The sequence below is a fragment of the Lepisma saccharinum genome, chromosome 23, assembly GCF_977018435.1.
Source record: "Lepisma saccharinum chromosome 23, izLepSacc3.1, whole genome shotgun sequence".
Taxonomy (NCBI): domain Eukaryota; kingdom Metazoa; phylum Arthropoda; class Insecta; order Zygentoma; family Lepismatidae; genus Lepisma; species Lepisma saccharinum.
The window spans coordinates 44266679-44290427 of record NC_139251.1 but is presented as its reverse complement, the minus strand read 5'-3'; the positions used below and the strand labels follow the sequence as shown (position 1 = coordinate 44290427).

General features: G+C 38.9%; 1 protein-coding gene across 2 annotated transcripts in view; it reads left to right on the top strand.

The window, feature by feature from the left end:
• Positions 1–23500, top strand: part of LOC146005349 (rab-like protein 6) — a 39375-nt gene extending 15875 nt beyond the window's left edge. For both annotated transcript variants that reach the window (XM_083144542.1, XM_083144543.1), the window contains 6 exons: positions 4217–4426; positions 6819–7231; positions 12683–12839; positions 13885–14404; positions 17250–17473; positions 22989–23500. In XM_083144542.1, the coding sequence (XP_083000668.1) occupies positions 4217–4426; positions 6819–7231; positions 12683–12839; positions 13885–14404; positions 17250–17432 (1483 nt within the window). In that variant the 3' untranslated portion in view covers positions 17433–17473; positions 22989–23500. The remainder of the gene's footprint in view (positions 1–4216; positions 4427–6818; positions 7232–12682; positions 12840–13884; positions 14405–17249; positions 17474–22988) is intronic.
• Positions 23501–23749: the final 249 nt, after the last annotated feature.

Genomic DNA, 23749 nt, shown 5'->3' with positions numbered 1-23749 from the left:
CAACTTCACCTTTGAAAACCAAAATTTCCTACAGATCCGAGGTACAGCCATGGGTACCAGAATGGCCCCATCCTATGCAAACCTCTTCATGGGCCAACTTGAGCAAGAGTTTTTGGCTACCCAACCCCTCCAACCCCTCCTCTGGCTCCGCTTCATCGACGACATCTTCATGCTCTGGACACATGGAGAACCATCCTTGTCAGCCTTCCTGGACCAACTCAACCACTTCCGTTCCCTAAAATTCACCTGGACACACTCCCCCAACCAGATCACCTTCCTGGATGTGGACGTGCACATCGAGGGAGGACACCTGACTACCTCCATCCACATAAAACCCACCAACCACATGCAATACCTACACTTCTCCAGCTCCCACCCGTTCCACACCAAAAAAGCAATTCCATTCTCTCTGGCCCTCAGGGGACAGCGCCTTAACACTTCACCCACCTCCCGCCAGAATTATAACCTCCGCCTACACCAGGCCCTGGTTAACCGTGGATATCCCTCCATCCTGGTCACCAAGCAAATATCACGAGCTGCCTCCCATACCACTACCACCAAGAAACCTGCTGCCACCAACCCACCTGCACTCATCACCCAATATCATCCCCACCTCAACAAAATCAGGCACACACTGCACTCTCTTCTCCCAATCCTCCACAGTGATCCCGAAACCAAAAACATATTTCCCGACAAACCCAGGGTGGTTTTCAAACGCCCCCCTAACCTCCAAAACATCCTGGTCCACAACACTCCTTCACCACACATCCAACACCCCCCTGCCCATAAATGCAACCGACCCAGGTGCAAGACCTGTCCCATCCTCATCACTTCTCACACCCTCCAGGTGCACACGGCCACTGGCAAATTTACCCTCCATCCCAAAGGGACCTGCCATGCCTCAAACCTTATCTACATCCTCACCTGCAACATCTGTGGTGATTTTTACCTGGGGGAAACATCAACGGCCCTCAACCTCCGCATCAATAACCACCGCTCCTCCACCCACAACCTGGACTTCACTGTCGCCGTCCACACCAACCACCACAACATCAGTTTCAACGACTGCTTCCGGGTAGCGATCATCCACCTCCTACCCCAACCAGCCAACACCTCTGTTCGCAAAAGATGGGAAAGGGCCTATATATCGGCCATGAGTGCAACCACTCCACCTGGCCTGAACAAGGCCACCCAGTAATGCCCAACCCTCACCCACCACCCTCCCGCCCTCCCTCCCAACTCATCCTCCCCACTCACAGTTTACGACGAGCCTGGTGACGAAACAGTGTTTTTTTCGTTCTACGCACCGCTTCTTCTTCAATGGGGACCTGGCAACTCTGCAGGACCCCAACTTCCGGTTCCGTCTTCTGTTTCTTCTCACACCGATGATGCTATAAATTAGCGAAAATTTTGAATTTTCCTACTGTCCGGTGAGTGTTTCCTTTTACCTTATTTGATTTTTACTTAGCCCTTTTGGCCCTCCAAAAGGGCTAAGTATATATATATATATATATGTATATATATACACACACTACCGACAATAAGATTAAGACCACCAGGAAAAAGTGCCAAAAATCAGTAGAAATGAATGTATTTCGTAATTAATGTACAAGAAACAGATGTAAGAATCTGCTTGGCAATGTACAAACATATGTACAGCCACTATACATACTAATGTCACCTCAAATTTTGCTTTCATCAATATGCCCGCCATGGGCCTTAATGACAGCAGCGCAAACACGTGGCATGCGCTCCAATAGTTTTTCCAGATAGAATGGTTGAATGTTACGCCAGGCATCGTTGATGAATTCTCATAGCTGTTGAGTGTTGCTGGGTTACTTCTTCCTGATGTCCCTATCGATTTGGTCCCATAGCAGTTCAATTGGTGAAATATCAGCAGACTGTGGTGACCACGTAATGAGAACTAATGCCCCTGCTGTTGCCTTGCGTTCCAAATACCGCATGCACAATTTGGATGTATGTTTGGGATCATTATCTTGCTGAAAAATAAACCCATTACCAACAAGATGACGACCAGAGGGGATGGCATAGTGCACCAATATATGATGATACCCTTCTTTTACCAATGTTCCCTGAATTTTATGAAGGTCGCCCATCGGGTTTCCGGCAAAACATCCCCACACCATTACACTTCCACCCCCATGTTTCACTGTGGGAACAAGACACTCTTCTTTCATTCTCTCGCCGACCTTTCGACGCACAAAGGTTCGCCTATTGCTGCCAAATAATTCATATTTGGATTCGTCAGTCCAAAGTACCCGTTTCCAGTTATCCACAGTCCAACCTTGGTGCATTTTAGCCCAGGCCAATCGTTTCGTCTTGTTCACACGTCGTAACAATGGCTTTCTAGCAGCTACTCTGCCATGCAGCCCTTCTTCACGCAACCTATTCTTCACCGTTGACACAGCCACAGGCGTCACTCGGCTGTTATTCAGGGAAGCAGCGATGACTGGTGCTGGTAGGCGCCTGTTCCATTTGCTAGTTACTGTAATATATCTATCGTCAGCTGCAGACGTTACACGAGCTCTTCCACTACGTGCACGGTCAGCATGACTGTTGGTTTTACGGTATCTGTCCAATGCACAATGAACAACAGTCTTAGAAATATTCTGTTTTCTTGCTATCTCGCATTCCGAATAACCTTCATCTTTCAGTGCACATATCACAGCATGCTTTTCAACCGAAATCGCCTGTTCCCCACGATGATGGGCCATTTCACACAGCTCCACTTACCTTGCACACCTCACACACAATAATGGGCTCGCAACGTCGCCTGCATGAACAGCAACTGACCCTGAGCCACTGATAAGGATGTGCATGAGTCTGGCTACCGTACTGACCGGTTTCACGCACACATCTGCAATGTTGCCAGCTTCAGCAACATTTTTGCCACTTTCCATTTTTCCAACCACATGCTACACATTCGGAAAAAAATTGGTTTCGCGTCTTACGGGGTTCAAACTAGACTACATTGCATTTTCCATGTGTATCATCGTCACGTCTTTCTTGGACAGGAACTGTTGGTTCCATACAACACTCCATACTGATGTTTGGCCATTTTTCCTGGTGGTCTTAAACTTTTTGTCGGTAGTGTATATAGAAAAAAGACAGTTCCCCTTGCTTGTACCATGAAAGCACATGAGGAGAATTAAAGGTAGGGTCTCACACATTCATGATCTTGGCTCTTTTTTTTTTTTTTTGGAGGTGATGTGATGAGCACCATGCTTCAGCCACTTTTACCACCAGTGTTACCCTCAAGGTACCCATTTATTAGAGACTGGGTGAAAGCCAGAGCTCCTTTATACAGGGACAAGGTTGGAAAAATTCTGATCTTAAATTGATCACAAGGGCCTCCCCGATGGCGCAGTGATAGCGCCGTCGGCTTGTAATGAAGGGGTCCCCAGTGGAGGTACATAGTGATTCAGATCCCACTTTAAGCTGAAGGTCCAGTCCCAATTAGCCTTACTGTGCATGAAGTGGACTTAAAACACCAATTAATTCAATCATTAAAATTGATCATCCTGGGAATCAAACCTATGGCAACCAGATGCCCTGCAGTTCATAATGAGCATGTTCAACTGAAAATAAGTGGCTTTTTTAGAGTACTGTCAAGAGGGAAATTGTGGTTGTTACAGAATCAGTGTGAGACCCAGGTTCGAATCCCAGGATGGGTGGTTTAAGGTTAGCCTTGTCCCCACACAAAGCTGCTCTGGGGCTCACCCAACCTCAAATCAATGAGTATGGTGCTGATCACATCACCTCCAAAATGTCGGAGATCGATAATGTGTGGTGCCCTACTCCTCCATCCCCTAAATGTGCCTTCATGGCATGGTGCTATATGCACGGGGAACTTTACCTTTACCTCTTATCATTAAAACCACCTCAAAATTCCTACAATTTAAATTCCCTTTTGGCAGACAAGCTACCTAATGGTAAAACCCTGAGGCAGTGTATGATACAAGGATTATTTTTCAGGATAGAATGCAAGTTGTAGAAATTTCACCATGCTTTCCAATGAGCCCTTAACAATGGCAAATTTCTCCTTACTCTATGTGAAGCACCAGAAAGTTCATAATTTTTCTAAATCATGCTTTCTCAGATATTTGTAGATAGGTACTTAAAAGTATCCATTTAGTATTTTTAATATAAAGAAATCATTTGTGCAGATACGTTTCGAGTTATAAAATCTGTTCAGGCCTCCAGGATCGGCAGAGATTCGGTACGCTGAGTCATCGATGCGGAATGGATTTGGTCTAAAGTTCCTCCACAAGTTCTTCAACCTGCCGTTTCTTCAGCTGCAGAGGGAGACTCTTCTTGGCCAACTGGAAACCAATGAGCACGAGATACAACTCACCCTGCAGGAGCTAGATCTGTACCAGGAGAGCGACGATGCAAATTATGCCAAGTAAGTTCAAGTTTTTTGTAGTTCAGAGGAAAAAGAAAAGCCTTTGTGGCAGAAAACCTAAAGTACAGGGTGTGTCTATCTACCAGTCTGGAAAACCTGGAAACGTCAGGGAAATTTTCTGTTTCTGGAAAAATAAATATTTTTTTTTATTAGTGTACTTAAATTAGGTTTTTTGAACAGAAAAAAAGGACAAGCACAAAATCTAAAATTTGTTGTGGACAAACTATTCTTCAATTTGATATACTGAGTATTACCTGTAGTTCCATTAGATTGATTGATTGATTGATTTAGTTGGTATTTTAAGTCCACTTTATGCACAGTAAGGCTAATCGGAACTGGACCTACAGTTTAAAGTGGGATCCGAACCACTATGTGCATCCACTGGGAATCGAACCCAGGACCACTTGTTTACAAGACGACGACGCTACCACTGCACCTCCGGGGAGGCCTGTAGTTACAGTAGAAATTGTAGTTTTAATATCCTAGGAGAAATTCATGTTTTGAACTATTTTCATGTAGAAATCTACTACTGTAAGTAGCCATTGGAATTTGTCACTTTCTTTAGAAATTTTTGAGTTGTATTTGTGTAGATATTGGGTTTAATACATATACTATTACTAGATGTTATTATAATTACATATTCCCTCTGTCCCATAATTATTGTCTGGTACACTTTTGTTTGTTGTCCCATAATAATTGTACATTATTCAAACTGTGACATTGGTGTATACAGAAGAAGTAAATAAAACACGGGAATGTGTCATACAGCGTTATTACTCAAGGATCAGTACAAATTGGCCGATCAAGTATCCAAAATAACCTAAATAAAAAGTTACCATTTTGGCATACCGGACAATAATTATGGGACAGAGGGAGTATTATTTATGCTATAATTGTTATTAATTTTTATAAAAAGTTCTTTTCAAGCATAAGCAAATTTGTGCAAAGTATTATGTAAAAGCTCTCCTGATCCAATGGTCAATTTCTGTGTACTGTCTGGCTGCCTTAGCCGAGACCATGGACGGAAGTGTGCAAGCGCCAACTGGACGTGTTCAGTGGCTAAATAGGGGTGACGGCACTTTGGGCAGGAAGCGGGTTCCTTGAAAATCTTCTGCTGTGGAAACAACAATGAAGTTTCAGTGCAGTAATATCGCCGGCCAAAATACATAGAGAGGTGTTTATGAATTATGTAAGGGGGTTCAGAACGAAATTTAAGCCATCCATATACTACTATATCAGCACACAGAACATATCAAGACAGTATCCCCTGTCGCGTTTGGAATTGTCCTTTCGAGGTAGTTTCGTCTTCCTTGGCCGGACTGTAGTTTCCCTTCTCGTTATTACTTCTTCACCATTATTACTTTTACATGTGAAGTGAATATTCTAAGAACTTGATTAAGTGGGATTCTAAGTCTGGTGTTAGCTAAATAATAGTGACTAGCCTTCTTCCACACATGTATAAATGTATGATTTGTCCTAATGGTTTTAGTCTGGAAAAGTTAGGTCTTCATTTAGAAAACCTGGAAAGGGAAGGGAATTTCAAAATTGTAAACAACCTGAACTAACATGCTACAAAGCCAGGGGTTGTACACTTGAGGACATTATGTGTTGTGAAATTTAGGCTTTTTCCACCTCAGTACTGTTTCACCTGTTCATGACTTCGTTTTTCATTTAAAAAAATGGATCCTATACAATTCCGATTTGAGCAATAATATATCTTTTTAAACATTTTATTAAGTAAATCCACACCTATATGAAATAGCTAAACACTTTAATTTTAAAATATTTTATTTCTTGTAAGATTAACAAGCAAAATTTATCATGCATGTAAATTTAGCATTTCTTTGTAATGTACATGTGTACTCACTCTGACAAAACTTCTTCCACAACTATGGTCTCTCTCATACTGCTATTTACGTAATGTCATTAGAATGTTATCATGTCACTCATGATACTCTAAAAGTCAGCTAGAGAATACTACAGGTCAATGTTTTAAATACTGTTAAAGTGATACTTAATTGACATTGAAAGTGAGCACAGCACTCACCCATGACCGATCACAGCTTAAAAAATATTCATTTTCTTTAACACTTTTAAGCCTACATTAATTTTGACATGAATTATCCATTTTGGTGCTTGCTGGAATATTTGCACTTTTATTTTGGTATTTCATTTGTTATTGATAAAAAATAATTTAAGTCCATTCCTAATAAAACAAAGAGTGAGTATATAAGTGAAATTAAAGCATAGTTAGTGTGTGTAGGGGAGAAGCATAATTTTGTGTTTTCATTCATTTTTATTGTGTTCTCTGTTACCTACATATATTTTATTCATGGCAACAACTACACATAAAGCATGTTGATTATCATATTTTTTTCATTCTTTTTTAAAGGTTTCTTGAAAACTTGGTAAATCAGAGACGTCAGGTTGCAGAACTAAAGGGGGCAGCACAGTCCCCAGCCCCTTCAGGCCCACCTACTTCCCAGAGTACCCATCAGCTGTCTTCGCAACAACGGGAACCCACCATGAAAAAGAGTGTGTCTGTGCCTGGTCCAATCGGAGGAGGGAATCCAATCCCAGGCACCAATCCCCCTCCCAAGAGCGAGGCAAAGCCTGCACTGAAGGATGGCCAAGATGATCTGAAGCAACAGCAACAGCAACCTCCTGCCGCTAACGAGACCATAGCAAGACAGTCAGCAAGTTTGGAAGCAGCAAGTGTGAAAACAGAAGTAAAAGAACAGAAAACTGGTTTCATGTCCAAGATTTTTGGGAAACCTAAGGATGATCCTGACACATTAAAGAAAGGTAAGGTTTGTGGGTGAGGCATGTTTTTTGCTGGGAAGTGCATGTCTGTGCTTAATCAAAACTCAAAGTTCATTTGTTTTGTGCTCTGGTGTCCCACACTGTGGCCGTGCATCTAAGCCGTTGGGTTTTGGGCTCAGGCTACTGGTTTGAGTTTCCTGAGTAGGGTGACCATGTGTCCCATTTTGACTGGGACAGTCCCATTCCAGAGTCATGTCCCCGTCGTTCCATCAAAATTATTAAAGTAACACTATTTGTCCCATTTATTAGCTTGTAAACCAAATCTAAATTTGAGAGACATCTAAAACATAATACAACCTCTCCCCCCTCAACAACCCAGGTGTTTATGATGCGGAATGAGAGTGCAAGGCTCATTACATCGGCAGATCCATCAGGCCTATCAGTGAGAGAATTCAGCAGCACCTATCAAATGCAAGAACGGCCCAACCCAACACCGGACTTGCAAAACATATCAAATTCCACAACCATAAAATTGAAAAAGTACATGTCAAATACAAAGCACACTTTCTCATAGACACAAAAATCAAAGAAACAAATGCCATCATGCACTACAACCATGAAATCAACATAGATAGTGGTCAGGCACACTGTGCTTGGCTTCCCCTTACTGCAGCAATTAACACCTGTAAACAGCAGAGAACACGTACGCAGACATACAGGCAACAGCACAAAGTGGCAAATTAGGAAGAAACAGCAGAAACGTGCCAAGCAACGATACAACGAATTCCAAGGAGGATGGTGGCAATGGCTACCGAAATTAATAGAAAATTACTTAAAACAGTTTCACGGAAAACGTGAGTACCTGAATTATCTATTACCGCGTGTCTCTTGCCCATAATATGAAGACATTTCATGTTAAAAAGAATGTTGATTTTTAATACCAATGACAATACCAATACCGTGACAAAACACCTGGACTGTGAACAGAATCAAAATGTTCCAAGATAGTAGCTTACTGTTTGAGTTAGCTCACGTCCCAAATTGTATTGCTTTCCTTTATTTGTAGAGCAAATAGGCATAGCCAAGAAGTGTATATGTAATGTCAATAGAATTGAAATTCCTGCATCTTGACATAACTCATAAGACATATGTTGCATTTTGTGTAAGATATGTGGGGAGTTTTCTGAATATTTGGTGAAGAATAAAGTTGTTCTCAAGAAGATTGGTTCTTCTGATAAATGCTTGTGGTACTCCCCAACTTCAGCGTAGGATTAACATCAAAGGTTGATAAGAAGGGAACATAAACACTATGTAAGTGATACCGAGATTGTAATAATTAACACCTCTGGACAGTTGGAAATCATATTTTATTTATTGTTTATGATGTATCATTTATGTGACCCATACTTTAACAAATAATAATAAATATTAAAATATGTTAATAATAACAATTTTATAATTAGACCTAACCAATTTTTCAGGAGGGAGGTAAACTGACTTCCTTGGGATGTCCCATTTTTGGGTCAAAATATTATGGCCTACCTGAGGGGAAGCGTAACAACTTTTCTCCTGAGATTTTGGCCAGTGTATGGGGCTGGTGGCCACCCACCACCGTGAGGAAATTGGGGAGCTACGAATGAGTATGTAACCCAGTCATGGAAACCTACAACAACTGGGGGTGCATCATGCTGAGCACACGTCACCCTGTTACAGATTGGATGATCGCCCACCTCTGCTGAGGCATGTGGGGGTAAGGCTGGCAGTTGGTAGGTAGGCTGTGGCCTGCAAGAGCTCTCACACCACAAGTTGTGATGTGGTAAACATTGTGAAAGCATCGCAATAAACTTCCAAGGAACATTTATGTTCCCATTAGACTTAAGTTTATTGCATTTGTATTGAAAGATCAGAATGATACTGGATAAAACTTACACTAACTATGCATAAATATTAATATTAATATATTTCCAGTGATCAGAACGCTACATTTTAAAAGTAGTTTCGCTACAGCTACTCTTCCAAAATGTAGTTTCACTACAGCTACAGCTACAGCTACATTGACCAAAAAGTAGCTTGCTACGCTACTCATGTGCGCACTCGCTACTTCGCTACTTTTTTGCGCTACTTCTGCATAAAAAAATGAAAACAACCATACGGGTATTAAAAAAATCCCCTACTACTGGTAAATAGATTGTTATTTTTTATCATGATTCCAGTGATTCGATAATTTTGATAGCAGTGTTACTTCAGTTACTTATTTTTACTATAATTTTTGAGAATACCATATCTATGCAAGTGGCATATCAATTCAAATTTGATTTATGAATATTGCAATTAGGGTGTTACCCAAATTAATTATTCCTACAACTATACACAAATAACATTTGCTAGGATTACGTATTTATGTTCACATCTACATATTTTTCTTGAGAATAAATATTTCATTTTTTATAGACTGATATGAAGTCAGTATTTTGAATGAAAAGTACCTGGAGCCCTTTGACAGGTTCGATACCCAACGGAGGCACATAGTGGTTAGGATCCAGTCTCGATCAGCTTATTTATGCATAAAATGAACTCAAAACAAAAAACTAGGAAAGACGCCAAGTTGGGAGGGTGAGATCCACCTCCTGCTCCATTCCCCACACTGCTCATCATTCATCATTCTTCCTCGTTCTCACAATTACCCAAAAGTGGCAGAAAACGACTATAGATAAGATAATATTTAAATAAACCATTCATCCTCATTGTCAATTTGCCAGGACCTTTTGCATGAAGGGGCCGCTCGGCGGCCGACGGTCTGACGGTAAACGACTGAAATAACTAACCTCCCTGTATGAAATGCAAGAAGGTACTAAATAACGCATACTATGTGCCAATAATTACATATGGTGCAGAGACTTGGACAATGACATAGAGAGACAAAAGAAAGATGAAGGCAATGGAGATTAAATTTTTGAGGAAGACTAGAAGGGATAGAATAAGAAATGAGGAGATCCGACAGACAGTGGGTGTAGTGAAGCTTCAGGACAGAATAGATCAGGCATAGGTGAGATGGTTCGGACACATGAAGAAGATGAATGCAGAAAGACTACCAGTAAGAGCTTACAATGCACAAGGAGTGGGAATAAGGCCAAGGGGGAGACCAAGATGTCGGCGGAAAGAGCAGATAGTGGAGAGTGTTAGGAGAAGAGGACAAGATTGGAACACCTTCAAAAGAGAGGAGTGGTGAAAGACCAGGAAAAAATGGACAGGCTTGACTTCTATGACGACCCAGCCAGAGGCAGGAAACAGCGAAGGATGATGATGATGTCATGATTAGCAAAAGTTACAGAAAAGTGACGCAAAAGTAGGAGAAATACATAAATTTGAAAACTATGTATATTAACTAAAGAAAATTGTCGTTTCTGCAGGAAACATAATTTTTCCAATTTGATAAAATTATTGAGGAAACTGTCGTGTCAACCTGAGTGTTTTAAACATATTGTAATTTTAAAATTTGTGAACAAATACTATCGCGAAAATAATTGTAATTCCAGAAACTCTATCATTCTTGTAACAATAATTTCTTGCTGGTGAGATCCTATACACTGACGATGATCAATGCTGTTAACGTGCTAAGCCATTTATTGCTGGCACTATTCCCTTGTCAGTGCAGTGGAAAATCCATCGCTCGTTTTTGCACTGCAAGTTGTGTCTTGCACAGCAATTAATGACATTTTGGTGTCTCTTACACCATGAATACCCACAGGATTTGTTCGGGGAGGGGGGGGGGGGGTAACGCAAACCAGGCACTTTTTTCCAGTGGTGCAGCAAATGAGGCATGTTTCTCCCCAAAATAGCGATGCAGCTAGAAAAAAACGTAGCTGTTAGCAGGAATATATTCATATATGTCAGTTAGTTATTTGGATATCTGAATTATTCAGATACTAATTAAATCAATTACGCAGATATCTATAATCTACAATCTAAATAATGTGTATCTCCATCTAATAGACTGTCTTTATGAGCCTCCTGCAAAATTAAGGGTCATTGTCGATTTTTCTGACGCTGTTTCCACATTCAAAATTCACCTCGAAATGCTGAGAAAAATGTAGCTGTAGCGAAATTTTTGCTACAACTACAGGAATTTTGTAGCTTTGCTACCGCTACAACTACAATTTTCAAAATGTAGCATCGCTACAGCTACAGCTACAAATTTTGTAGCGACGCTACAAGTAGCTCGCTACTTCTAACCGCTGTATATTTCAATATATATTACTTCTACTTTATACTTCCAACATATACAGGGTGATTACAAATGTACAGTAGAACGTAATGGTGAAGAAATCGCATACTTGTAACGCATAACGTCATAATGTTACATCACAGTGACCACTTTCTGCTGAACATGAACTGGCACAGTCTGAATTACTGTAGCAATTTAAGTTTTACATTAATCGACTGTGTGAGGATTGTTGAAGGGATGCACTCTGGATCATGAAAAATTATATAGTGCTTCCAACAGGGATGGCACCAGAAAAAAGTAAGTGGAGAAGCAGATGGGGGTGGGAGATACTTTCAGGAGGACAGTCACATGTAAAATACTGCTAAATACTAAACAAGAAAAATGCATTTTGTGTTAAACAGTACATACTTGTCTAGTTTTTGCTGGGGTTACACCATATGGCAGGGGGGAGGGGGAACATCATTGGTCATTGCACTAACCAACACCTACTACAGTCGCGCAGGCTGCACTTGTTGAACACATAATGTATAGTGACTCACAGCCCACCAGTGCTGCCACCTGTTGATGATCAAGGTGAACAACTTTTTGATCACACTTTATTTGCCGATGTACCTTAAATCTGCATTTCCTTCATGTTCTTACACTGAAATGCATTCTTAAGGATTTTTAATTACTGTGTTTTAAGTTGAGATATATTAAAATCAAGAATGTAACTAATTTTACGTAGAAATTTTTTAGCAAAAAATTCAGTCTCGACCAGGACTCGAACCTGGATCTCTGGCATACCGTGATATGGCTCTACCACTGAGCTACCGATCCTGTCTGGCCTCATGATTTTTCTCTGTCGCTGTTCTACCTGTGTGCAATCGTCTGCTAGTGCTACCACAACCGAATCTGTTGCCTTTGAAACACTGTAGATGTTGGCATTGCCTGGTTCCTCTCAGTGTAGAGATGTTAATTCATGAAGATTAGGCACACAAAGGAGATGTACTATGTAGAAATTTTTCAGCAAAAAAAAAATGCAAGTCTACAGCGTTTCAAAGGCAACAGATCCCATTGCAGTAGCACTAGCAGAGAAGATTCCACACAGGTAAAGCAGCGACAGCGGAAAATCAGGCGAGGCCAGTCAGGGTCTCTAACTTGGTAGCAATGGCACAGTATGCCATAGACCCAGGTTCGAGCCCTGGTCGAGCCTGTATTTTTCGCTGAAATATTTCTACATAGTACATCTCCTGTGTGTGCCTAATTTTGTTGATATTTTCATTCAGATATCCACAAAATACTTCCAGCGCAGAAGAATAGTGCAGCAGACACTATTACAAGTGTTGAGGAATTCATTCCAGATGGAGGTCAGCTTGACAGATCATTCCTTGAAGATACAAGTCTACAAGATACTTCATCAAGGATGGATGATGACAGTGAAAGGTGAATATTTTTACAAGTACCTAGATTAAGGAAGATAAGAATGTAGTATGTTCATGCTTCATTCATTTGAGAGTATTAAGGAAAGGCAATCAAAGTTGAAGTCCAGCATTCTTGATTGTTAATTATGGCTGAGCCAATTGTACCTTGAACCAATAATACTACTGATCCTCTTATCAAGTTCCATTGATACCAATACTTGTAACGATTCAAAGTAGATCGGAATATTTATAAATTTTCTGTTGCAAATGTCACGAGCTGGAAATAAGATGCTATATCATTGGAAATGCCAGCCAGCTCTTGGGTGACGAGAGGGCGCCAGGGAGAGTCTTTTAAGAAAGCGAGTAGTGGCAGTTGAATGAAGGATGAAGTGTGTCCATGCGAAGGTTGGGTAATGCCCAATTTAGACAAATCTGGACTATTGGAGGCCAAAATTCCTTATACCTGAGGGCAACTCTCTTGGTCTTGGCAGCCTAAAGACAGCATCTGTTGTACCTTGATCACATAGGACGTGTATCTCGTGTCCTCTTCAGCAATCTGACCCACAATGGCCTTACTTTCACCCAAGAAGGTCACCAATTTCCTAAGTGATGTCCTTGGGTCTTCCAAAATGAACTCTTTTGGCTGTTTGGACAACTGTCAGGCTCCTTGCCATCTTCTCCTTCGAATTAATATTTCTCACCGATTTAAGATTTGCATAGTCTGCTTTCCATTGTGAAGACCTTCAATAATCGCCATGCTGTAATTGTAGATCATACTCAACCTCACTAACTCAGCCATTTTGACGTTCCGCACGTCTTACACACACATCTTTCCTCTTGATGTGTCAACAACAACTACTGCTGAAGTAGTTTAGCGGCAACTCCAACTTTAACTTTGTCTAGAATCTGTTGACACACTGCGTATGTTGGGTAATAACTTTTTTTGAAATGTTCCTCATGATTACTGCATTTACATTTATTTTTTTGGGAGAGAAGGGATTTGCACCACTTTTTGTGCATGGGCGTAGGTGTAATATACTAATATTAGTTTTGTGTCTTGTCCACAGTGAAGAAGATGCTGGTAATCCATTAGTAGCAAGTTTCCAGGATGATCTCGACCCTGATGACCTTGTCCCTGCGACAGCTGATGACATAACTAGTGACGTAATGGCAAGCAACAAACTGGAATTTTCCATACAAAGTGACAGTGACGAAGAAGAGCCACGAACTACAAGTGTCCAGAGTGTTGACAAGTCTCTAAGTACTGGTGTTAGTGATGGTAGTTTTTGTATAGTTCCGCCAGAAAATAAAAGCAGTGTTAGCGTTGACTTTTTAGGTGGTCCAGATGCTTTGGACTCGTGGCTTAATTCGAGCAGGTGGCGGAATAGTCCAGACGGTGAAGAGGCCGGAGCAGATGCAACGTCAGAGGAAGAGACGAGAACAAAAAATGATGATTACGTCTCGGTTCCATCGAAAGCGAAGTTAGATTTGCCCGAGCCGAAGTATGGCATTAATAGCCTGAGTTCGGGAAGCGAGAGTCCTGTCTTTTCCAGCAAGGACAAGAAGAAAGAGAAACATAAAGATAAGGTATGAGTTTTACTTTATCCTAATCATATTAGTCTAACCCATACCATATTACCCTTTCCTGATGTATCCAGGTTAACCTTGTTTACTATCAGTAAGCATATGCTGATTACAAGATCTGGCACGTGATTCTAAGCTGTGGAGGAAGGAGAAGACTATACCTCCATTAACGCTGTATATAAGTGGTTACAAACACCCATTTTTGCTCTTTTGCAGCATCTTCAACAAAGCTATGTTTCCATGCCAACAGCAACAAGGTTGCAAACTGCTAAGAAATCAAGTTGCTAACTCCACCATCTTCTTACTGAAATTACTATGTTATTCACAATTTCTCATTCATTTTTCTCCTGTATTTTAGTCTCTAGGCTTCAGGCTTCGCAGATAATCTATCTAGTTTAGAATTTGTGCTCATATTTACCATATTATCCTCATGTACCCCAGGTTACCTTGTTTCCTAACTGCTCCGAGGATAGCTGATGTAGTCAATGATGCCTTCCCACTACATATGTCTTGCTCCCTTTTTCTCCTTATCCACTACCATCATTCACTCACTCACTCTAGCATTTTTAAACCGAAAGGTTTATGGCTGCAGCAACACAAGCCTTCCATCTGTCCCTAACCTGGGCAAGATCAATCCAATTTTTTCCATCCTTAACGATTTCCCTCAGGTCCGTCTCAATGTTAATCCTCCATCTTCATCTTGGCCTTCCTAACGGTCTCTCACCATCAGACCACTGCATCATTACCATCCAGCCTTCGAAATTAATTGGAAAATATCCAAATTTGCAACGCAGAAATGCCAACAAACTTCACGTATGAAATCATGAAATTTTGTTTTTATGAAGTTGTAGACGACGTGGAAATGTAGAATAGAGCTCATTTCTTCCTACATGGAACACTATAAATAAAATAATTCAATATTAAGAATTAAAAATTATGAGAAACCAAACTATGGTCCTTGAATGATTTCATAGTAAACATTGGTCACATTTTATAACATTGTGAGTTTTTGAAAAAAAAAGTTCTGTATTTTTTTTTTCTGAGATAGCTTGTAAGCCCTTCACCCATGCTCTCCTTTGACCCAGGACTTGAACCCAAAGCCTATAGAGGCAATATTGTGAGCCAAAACTCAATGCACAGGCCACCAAGGAAGCCAAACCCATAGGCAAACACAGTGAAATTTTACTGAAAATAGAAATTGAATTTTCCTTTTCACTATACCTCCCTAGTGGCCAAGTACAGTGTGTTTGAAAAGTCGCACCACCCAAACTTTAAAAATTTATATCATGAAAACCGTAGGAGATATTTACGCCAGGGTTTTGGCATTATAAAGCCTCATCCATTGAGATATTTTTCAATGCTTAACATTATCAACATTATCAATTTATTCCATACAGAAAATTAAATAAATTAATAACTGTCTAAAGTCAGCGTTAACATTTTTCCAGAAATGCACTTTTGAGTGAGAAAACTATGTAAGAAATTATCGGAGAGTGATAATTAGATGTCTAATGAGTGGTGCCATGCCAATCTTGTCATTTGCAACAAAAAATTATCATGTACAGCATTTGATGGATTTATGACTGGCGATTTTATGGGTTGAGTGAAAAAGTGCCATTTTTGGCACATATCTCCGTAACTGGCAACACTAGCAGGTCGAAATTTTGTCACCAGGTGCACGCAACATGTGCCTAAGTATTGTCCATACATTTACGTGAAAAATCTTAAAAATCATGATTTTGTACCAAAATTAGACTCTTGGCTACCCTGAATTTTCTTTGCTGACACTTCGCCACTGCTGTACCTGGTTGATTGAGCATGGCGTTTTCATTGGAGCAGCACGTGTTCATTGTTCAAGAGTATTTTACTACTCATTCTTAAACTCGTGTGCAAGAGGTTTTCAATATAAATACCCTGCTTCTACTGTACCTCACAAAGCAACTGTTTTACGACTAGTGCGTCGATTTCGAAGAAACCGGAAGTGTATATGACAAAACACGAAGTGGTCGCCCATCGGTTTTAACCCCTGCCGCAGTGGGGGGTGTGCATACATGTCTGGAACAATCTCCAACCAAAAGCTTGAGGAAAACTTGCATCCCAAGCGGACTTGTCACTTTCCAGTGCTCATAGGGATGTGAAGAAAACAACTCTAACACCATATCGTGTTCGTGCTGTTCAAGAACTGCGAAACCTTGATAAGGATAAACGCTTGAATACTGCAGGCTCACCACGAGTATTTTTTCAATTTTTCAAGTGAAAATTTTCATAAGAAATTGAAAATAAATTACATTGTTCCCTAGCATGTTCCCAATATTTCTGTATTACTTTTGTTCATAAAAACACAAATGTAAATAGGAGGCAGAATGCACTGGGTGGATCTATCCGGCACCATCTTTGAATGTGTGTTATTCAAGACACTCATGTAAGTGAGAGTGTACAATAGGTTGGTGGTGGTGGTAATTTTTGTAATTATTAATTAATGAATAACTACACCTGTAAACAAAAAAGGCATTAAGGAAAAATTATTATGGTTTTTGTGAGTTTTAGTGAATGGCAAACTATGTGTGTGGCACTTGTGCAATAATTGGTTATTATTTCTTATTAATGATGATAATTTTTATAATTATTATAATACTGCACATATATAATCAACAAAGGAAGCAGTGATTCAATAAGAAAATGGTTTCTTGAATTTTAATGATATCAAAAATTATGGGCCTCTGAGCCCCCCCCTCCCCTTTTTGGGTACGTTTCTCCTATGACATGGGTAAGCTAGGGTTAGTACACATTGGTAAGTTAATAGAGGGAGGTTTTGAAAAATATACTGAATAGATTTTTTCTATTTAAGGCTGAAGAAAAATCATTAAAAAAGCATAAGAAGAAAAGTAAGGAAAAGGAAAAGGCATCGAGTTCTGAGAAGAAGAAGAAAAAGAAGAGAGGGAAATCTGATCACAGGGAGAGAGATGAGCTGGAAGAGTTCTTAAACGGCCCTGCAACTGTTCCCGTTGACACCGCCTACGAGGCCATATAGCATCAGCATCTAGTCATTTGGAGTTTGTCCCGAATGTAACAGTGAGTTTTATTTATGTATTTATTCAGAGAGAGAGAGAGAGAGAGAGAGAGAAAGAGATTGTGTGGGTGTGCATGCATGCGCACATGTCTGTTTTTGCATGTTGCGGGTGGAAGACATGCATCCCTTCCCTCCACCATCTCCTAACCTTGGAAGGAAATCAATTCTGGGGGGGGGAACATTGACGGCCAAGGGCACCTTCAAGGGGACACAGAGGGAATATTGCCCCCTTCGATTTCAAATTTTTAGCAAAGAAAAAAATACATTTCGTAAAATTTTCTTGCTCGCTTCGCTTGCATTCTCTGCTTTTCTTAGTCTCATCAAGTTCAGAGCCTTAACTAGGGTGTGCCAGGAATCTGGCCTGGGTAATGAACAATCTAAATTAAAAAGTTGTAAAGGAGAGAATTTCATGGTGCCCCGTGAAATTATTTGCGCCCTATTAAATCAGTATTGTTTTAAGTTTGCAAAAATTGGATCTAAGAATGTGATTCTTTTCTGTAATGCATTGTAAGTTACTAGAGAGAGAAGTAAGACCAAATGTGTACTTCATATTGTTGCTATTAAACAGTTTTGTTTTAAATGTATGAACAATCGTTTTGGGGAAAAGGAGCACACACGCATGTGAGAGACAATTTATATCATTTTCGCTGTTGGTTTGTTATGTGGTGGATGAATTAATTATGTAATATAATTAACTAATATACTTACGTGTATTAAAGAAACATTGAATACGTGCACAATTTTGTGTTAACATGTTGCATGTGTATTTTCTTATTTTACGTCACTCTATGTTGCATATGTGTAAAACATGTTCTACATGAACGTTACACATACCATATGTACAAAAGGAATTATTATTTGTCATTTCGTCTTTCAAAAATACAGTTTGTGTGCATGTTTTCCATTATTAGCTAATGTGAAATTGAACGTGTTGAAAAAATAACAACAATAATAAATAAATAAATTATTATTATTGGCACGTTTATCCTCCTGGTACTTGCCCCCCCCCCCACAGACAAAAATTCATGGTTGCGCCTCTGACTCACACACACCCACACTAAAGTTGTAAAATTTCTTAAACTGATAGAAGACATTGTTATTAAAAATGAAAATTTTTGACATGTTAATTGTTCTAGTATTGTCCCAAAAGTAGTAACCCTTTTAAAATATAAAAAGAAAATGGAATGAAACTTTATTCAACATGCATACACATTATTGTATTTCACTACTCAACACAAATATCCAATCACACCTTCATATACTCGTTGTTATCCTCCATGTTATATTCATCAATAACAGTTGAATTTATCTGTGAAATTTGGTTATGATTCTAGCATGAATGTTTCACATATGGTAACTTTGGATTGAAATTAAATTCTTTGAATTGGTTGTAGATTACACCTATCAAGGGAAATGGTTAGTACACCATTTGATTTCTGATTTTTGCAATTTCACCTGGAAAACAAATTGAATTATATTTTTTACAGTGTTAAAATACAGACACTCAGGTAAAGTAAAGAAAATATGTTTGTATACTGTTAAGAATGTACAGGGTATCCATAAAAGATTTTTAGCAAAATGTTGATCTTGAGGAATCCAGGCAGGGATGTTTGTATCAATTTTACAGGCTTTGATTTTAATGTTCTTTTTAATTTCTTGTGTTATTTGAATACTGTCCATGTCTACAATTTCAACCATTTTCTTCACTGCAACTGTGCACTAGTGAGTTTGGTATTGCCAGGTCCATGCTGGATAGATTTTGTAGGATTCCATCAAAACAAATCCTGTATTCTTTCCACTGTTACATCTGAAACACGTGGTTTAACTGCTTCCTTTTGGTGTAACATGCTACCAGTTCCCTGGTTTAACCAATGCTTGTGTTTTTTCCGTAGGCAGCTTCTCCTTCTTTATTCTTTCTTATAGTTATAGTTGATTTTGTTTTCCCATAACCAACATCCACATTGCCTTTTCTTGCACTCATCAGTTTTCTGTTTTGTAGAAATATGTGATGATGCAGAGTGTTGCCAACTACACCTAAGAAAATTTGTGAAATGTTGTTGATGATAGTAATGATCTCCAATGCACTTGATGGAATTGTTTTGTGGATGACATTTATCCAGTGTATAATTTATGGTTCCACTGTATGTGTTTATTAAGAAAACTGATACAATTTCAACACTAAACATTAGATAGAGGGTCATTCCACATCAAATCAAAGCAAAACACTAAGATTTTGACACCCACCAACTCCGATTTCGATAACATTTGGTATACACCCTTCCTTTATGGTTGAAAGAAACTCCCTAATTTTTTTTTCACTATCTCAAACGGTTTTCATTTTACAGCACTTTGAAATGTCATTAAATCAGTGTTGTCTGTCACTATTGAGACCCTCGACATAAGTTACCCTTGCTTACATTTTATTTCTTTTCTCCTTAACAAATCATCAGATCTCTTTGAAATTTTACACAAAGTTCAATGAAATAATGAGAATTTCAGAAAAAAATGCATCAGCACTCAAAAAAGTTTACAAATGCCTATAAAAAGACTAATAATGGATTTGTTGCCTAATTTTTGTGGTGGGAAAACCAGGTTACGAAAATCTGAATTTTCATCATGTGGGTATGATGGAACCTAAAAATGTTTGATGTTGAAAATCATTGCAAAGACATGCTCTTTCTCTACAAAAGTGATTTTCTTTTGTTTTTTTATTCCTTCTAACGAAAATTTTACGTTTTTTGGAAATTGCCTAAAATTTCAGTCAATCCGTACCAAATGGTCCAGCACTGATCGCTAAGACCATTTTTAAAAATTTTCATTTGTTTGTCGTAACCCCTGTACAAGGGTAGTTCAAAACAGACATTATTTTTCTAAAACTAGACTTTGTTTGAAAATGGTGGCCATTTTTGTTTCATGACTTGCAACATTTTTGGCCTATGCAGACAGTTGGGATAATTATGATAACTCAGCTAAGAAAAATTATAGAAATCTGGGGTAAAAAACATTGTTTTCAGTACATATCAGGCTACATTTTATGTTTCGTATCTTTTTTCACCACATCTAATGCAAATGGCTGAAATTTAGGGTCAAAACTGACTGATATTCAATTTTGAAGCGAAATCAATGTATAGGATATATATTTTTTTTTTTAGTAGGAAAGCAATGAAATTATCAGAGGTATAATGTTTTTAGAGGAAACATGTACATCCAAAGTTTCAGCAGAAAATATTTGACACACAGCCGGACACACCTTTTCTTTGATAATAGCTACTAACGGGCTTGCTATGCCAGTCGTATATTGCAATTAGTTAATACATACAATAGTTCATTAAAAGTAAATAATTATAATTGTAACTAATAACATAAATTTGTCTGTTTTTGCCAAACTTCCCCCTGTTGTAATTTCGTTATCATGTAATATCAATCTCGAAATTTCTTACAGGTACCTCTTTATGCAGTAAATATCAAATTTTATTAGGTTCCCAACCAGATATTGGTTTGATTTCAGTTTTAAGTCAACTTTATGCACAGAAGGCTAATCGAGACTGGACCTACAGTTTATTAAAGTGGGATCCGAACCAATATGTGCCTCCACTAGGTATCGAACCCGGGACCCCTTGATTACAAAACGTCGACGTAACCACTATGCCATCGGGAAGACATATATTTGGGGCCCAAATTTTGAGAAAAATGAGCATTTTCAAAGAGCTTTAACTCAATGCGGAAACCAGTAACAGAGCAAAAATATTTTCTGCTCAAACTTTGGATATTTTCTCTAAAAAAAAATATATAGCTCTGATATTTCATTGCTTTCATACTAAAAAAATATATCCTATACATTGATTACCCTTCAAAATTTAATATCAGTCAGTTTTGACCCTAAATTGCAGCCATTTGCATTAGATGTGGTGAAAAAAGATACGGAACATAACATGTAGCCTGAAATGTACTGATAACAATGTTTTTTTACCCAGCTTTCTATATTTTTTCTTAGCTGAGTTATCATAATTATCCCAACTGTCTGCATAGGCCAAAAATGTTGCAAGTCATGAAACAAAAATGGCTGTCATTTTCAAACAAAGTCTAGTTTTAGAAAAATAATGCCTGTTATGAACTACTCTTGTACAGGGGTTACAACGACAAACAAATGAAAATTTTTAAAAATGATCGAGGGACCAGTGCTGGACTATTCGGTACGGATTGACCCTGAAATTTTAGGCAATTTCCAAAAAAACGTAAAATTTTCGTTAGAAGGAATCAAAAAAACAAAAATTTCACTTTTTGTAGAGAAAGAGCATGTCTTTACAATGATTTTCAACATCAAAAGTTTTTGGTTCCATCATACCCACATGATGAAAATTCAGATTTTCGTAACGTAGTTTTCCCACCACAAAAATTAGGCTACAAATCCATTATTATATATTTTTTTATAGGCATTTGTAAACTTTTTTGAGTGCTGATGTATTTTTTTCTGAAATTCTCATTATTTCATTGAACTTTGTGTAAAATTTCAAAGAGATCTGATGATTGGTTAAGGAGAAAATAAATAAAATGTAAGCAAGGGTATCTTGTGTCGAGGGTTTCAAGAGTGACAGACAACACTGATTTGATGACATTTCAAAGTGCTGTAAAATGAAAACCGTTTGAGATAGAGTGAAAAAAAATTAGGGAGTTTCTTTCAACCATAAAGGAAGGGTGCATACCAAATTTCATTGAAATTGGAGTTGGTGGGTGTCATGACCTCATTGAAATGGCATGGAATGACCCTAGAATAAGTTAAATTTGTAGCAAACTACTGTGATGCCATAACTTCAATATCCGTGGGTTGGAAATTTAATAGTGGCAACACTGCTATATATATGCCATGAAACGAAACCGGTGCTTCTCACTGATACCACATGTTAGTTTGATACCTAAGCTACCTTCCACTAAATGGACTCTTCCTTCCAACACTAGGCGTATGCACAGTGACGACAGGAATAGAGTATCGTTGAAGTTGGCGATCTAAAGTCATGTAGTCAGAACCCCACTAATGTGAAAGTTCTGGTGATTCTCGACATACCTCCAGGACAGCCCGTCAATGCGCAGTATTACTGTTCATTTTAGGAACATAACCTGCATTGCGAAAGAAATGGGGACACTTTCTGCTGAATCCTCCCATCATTTTGCAGGACAATCCTCGGGTGTATGTAGCGCAAACTTTGGCTGATTTGTTAGCTCTACCAGCCCCTGTGTCTTTGATTTCATCCCTAAGATGAAGCTTCTGAACTGTTCCACAGATTCTTCAGGCAATAGACTGCTCCATCAACAGAACATGCACTACTACAGAAATATTACAACTTCCACATCGCTGGCAACGGTTGTGCACAATGCTGGTGACTACATCAAAGGGCTGTAAAAGTTCCACAAAGGTATCACTTTGTATCATTTGAGAATAAATAGTTGCCACTATTTAATTTCCAACCCACGTATATATATGGATGAATGGATGGATCTAAAATTTTTCTCTCTTTTCAGGTAAGATATTTCCCAGCGTGGAAAATTGAATAGGTTTTGCAAGAGCACAAATAATGGTGCCCATTCCAAGATAATTGAAACAAGTTTCCTGTGGATATTTGCACGAGACTGAGAGATTGTGTACAGCAGCTAGCTTACATGCATGTATATGATTTATTGATATAGCAAGAACTTGTGTTCATATTCAACTGTTTTATAATGCATTTGTTAAAATTTATTTTTTAATCAGAAGGGAATTGTTATTGACTGATACAATGCTTCCGTTACAAATAACGTATGTGATACATATTCTTGTTTCCCAGTTTTACCTTTGAAGGATAGTAAGTGTCATATGTACATAGGGACACATGTAACTCTTTACATTAACCTTTAGCAGATGGCTGGTCCATATATATATATAGTGAAATAGGAGAGGAAACACTCGCCAGACACAGGAAAACTTTAAATTTTCGGGCGTGTGTGTGTGTGTATGCAGCTAGCCAGCCGCCTTGAAAATTTGAAGTTTTCTTGTGTCTGGTGAGTGTTTCCTATATACAGGGTGCTCGGAAATTCCCCTTACAAACTTCTAGGGCAAGTAGAGGGGACTGAGTAGACAATATTTGGAATAGGAACCCATGTCCGGAAACGTACAGTTTCCGTTCTACAACCATGACAATGTATCGGATGTGCCTGTGTTGGTATGCAACCGGGTAGGCAGTACATGACGTCAGAAAATCAGCTGATGGCACGTGACGTCTACAAATTGTTGCGTTCCACTGTTG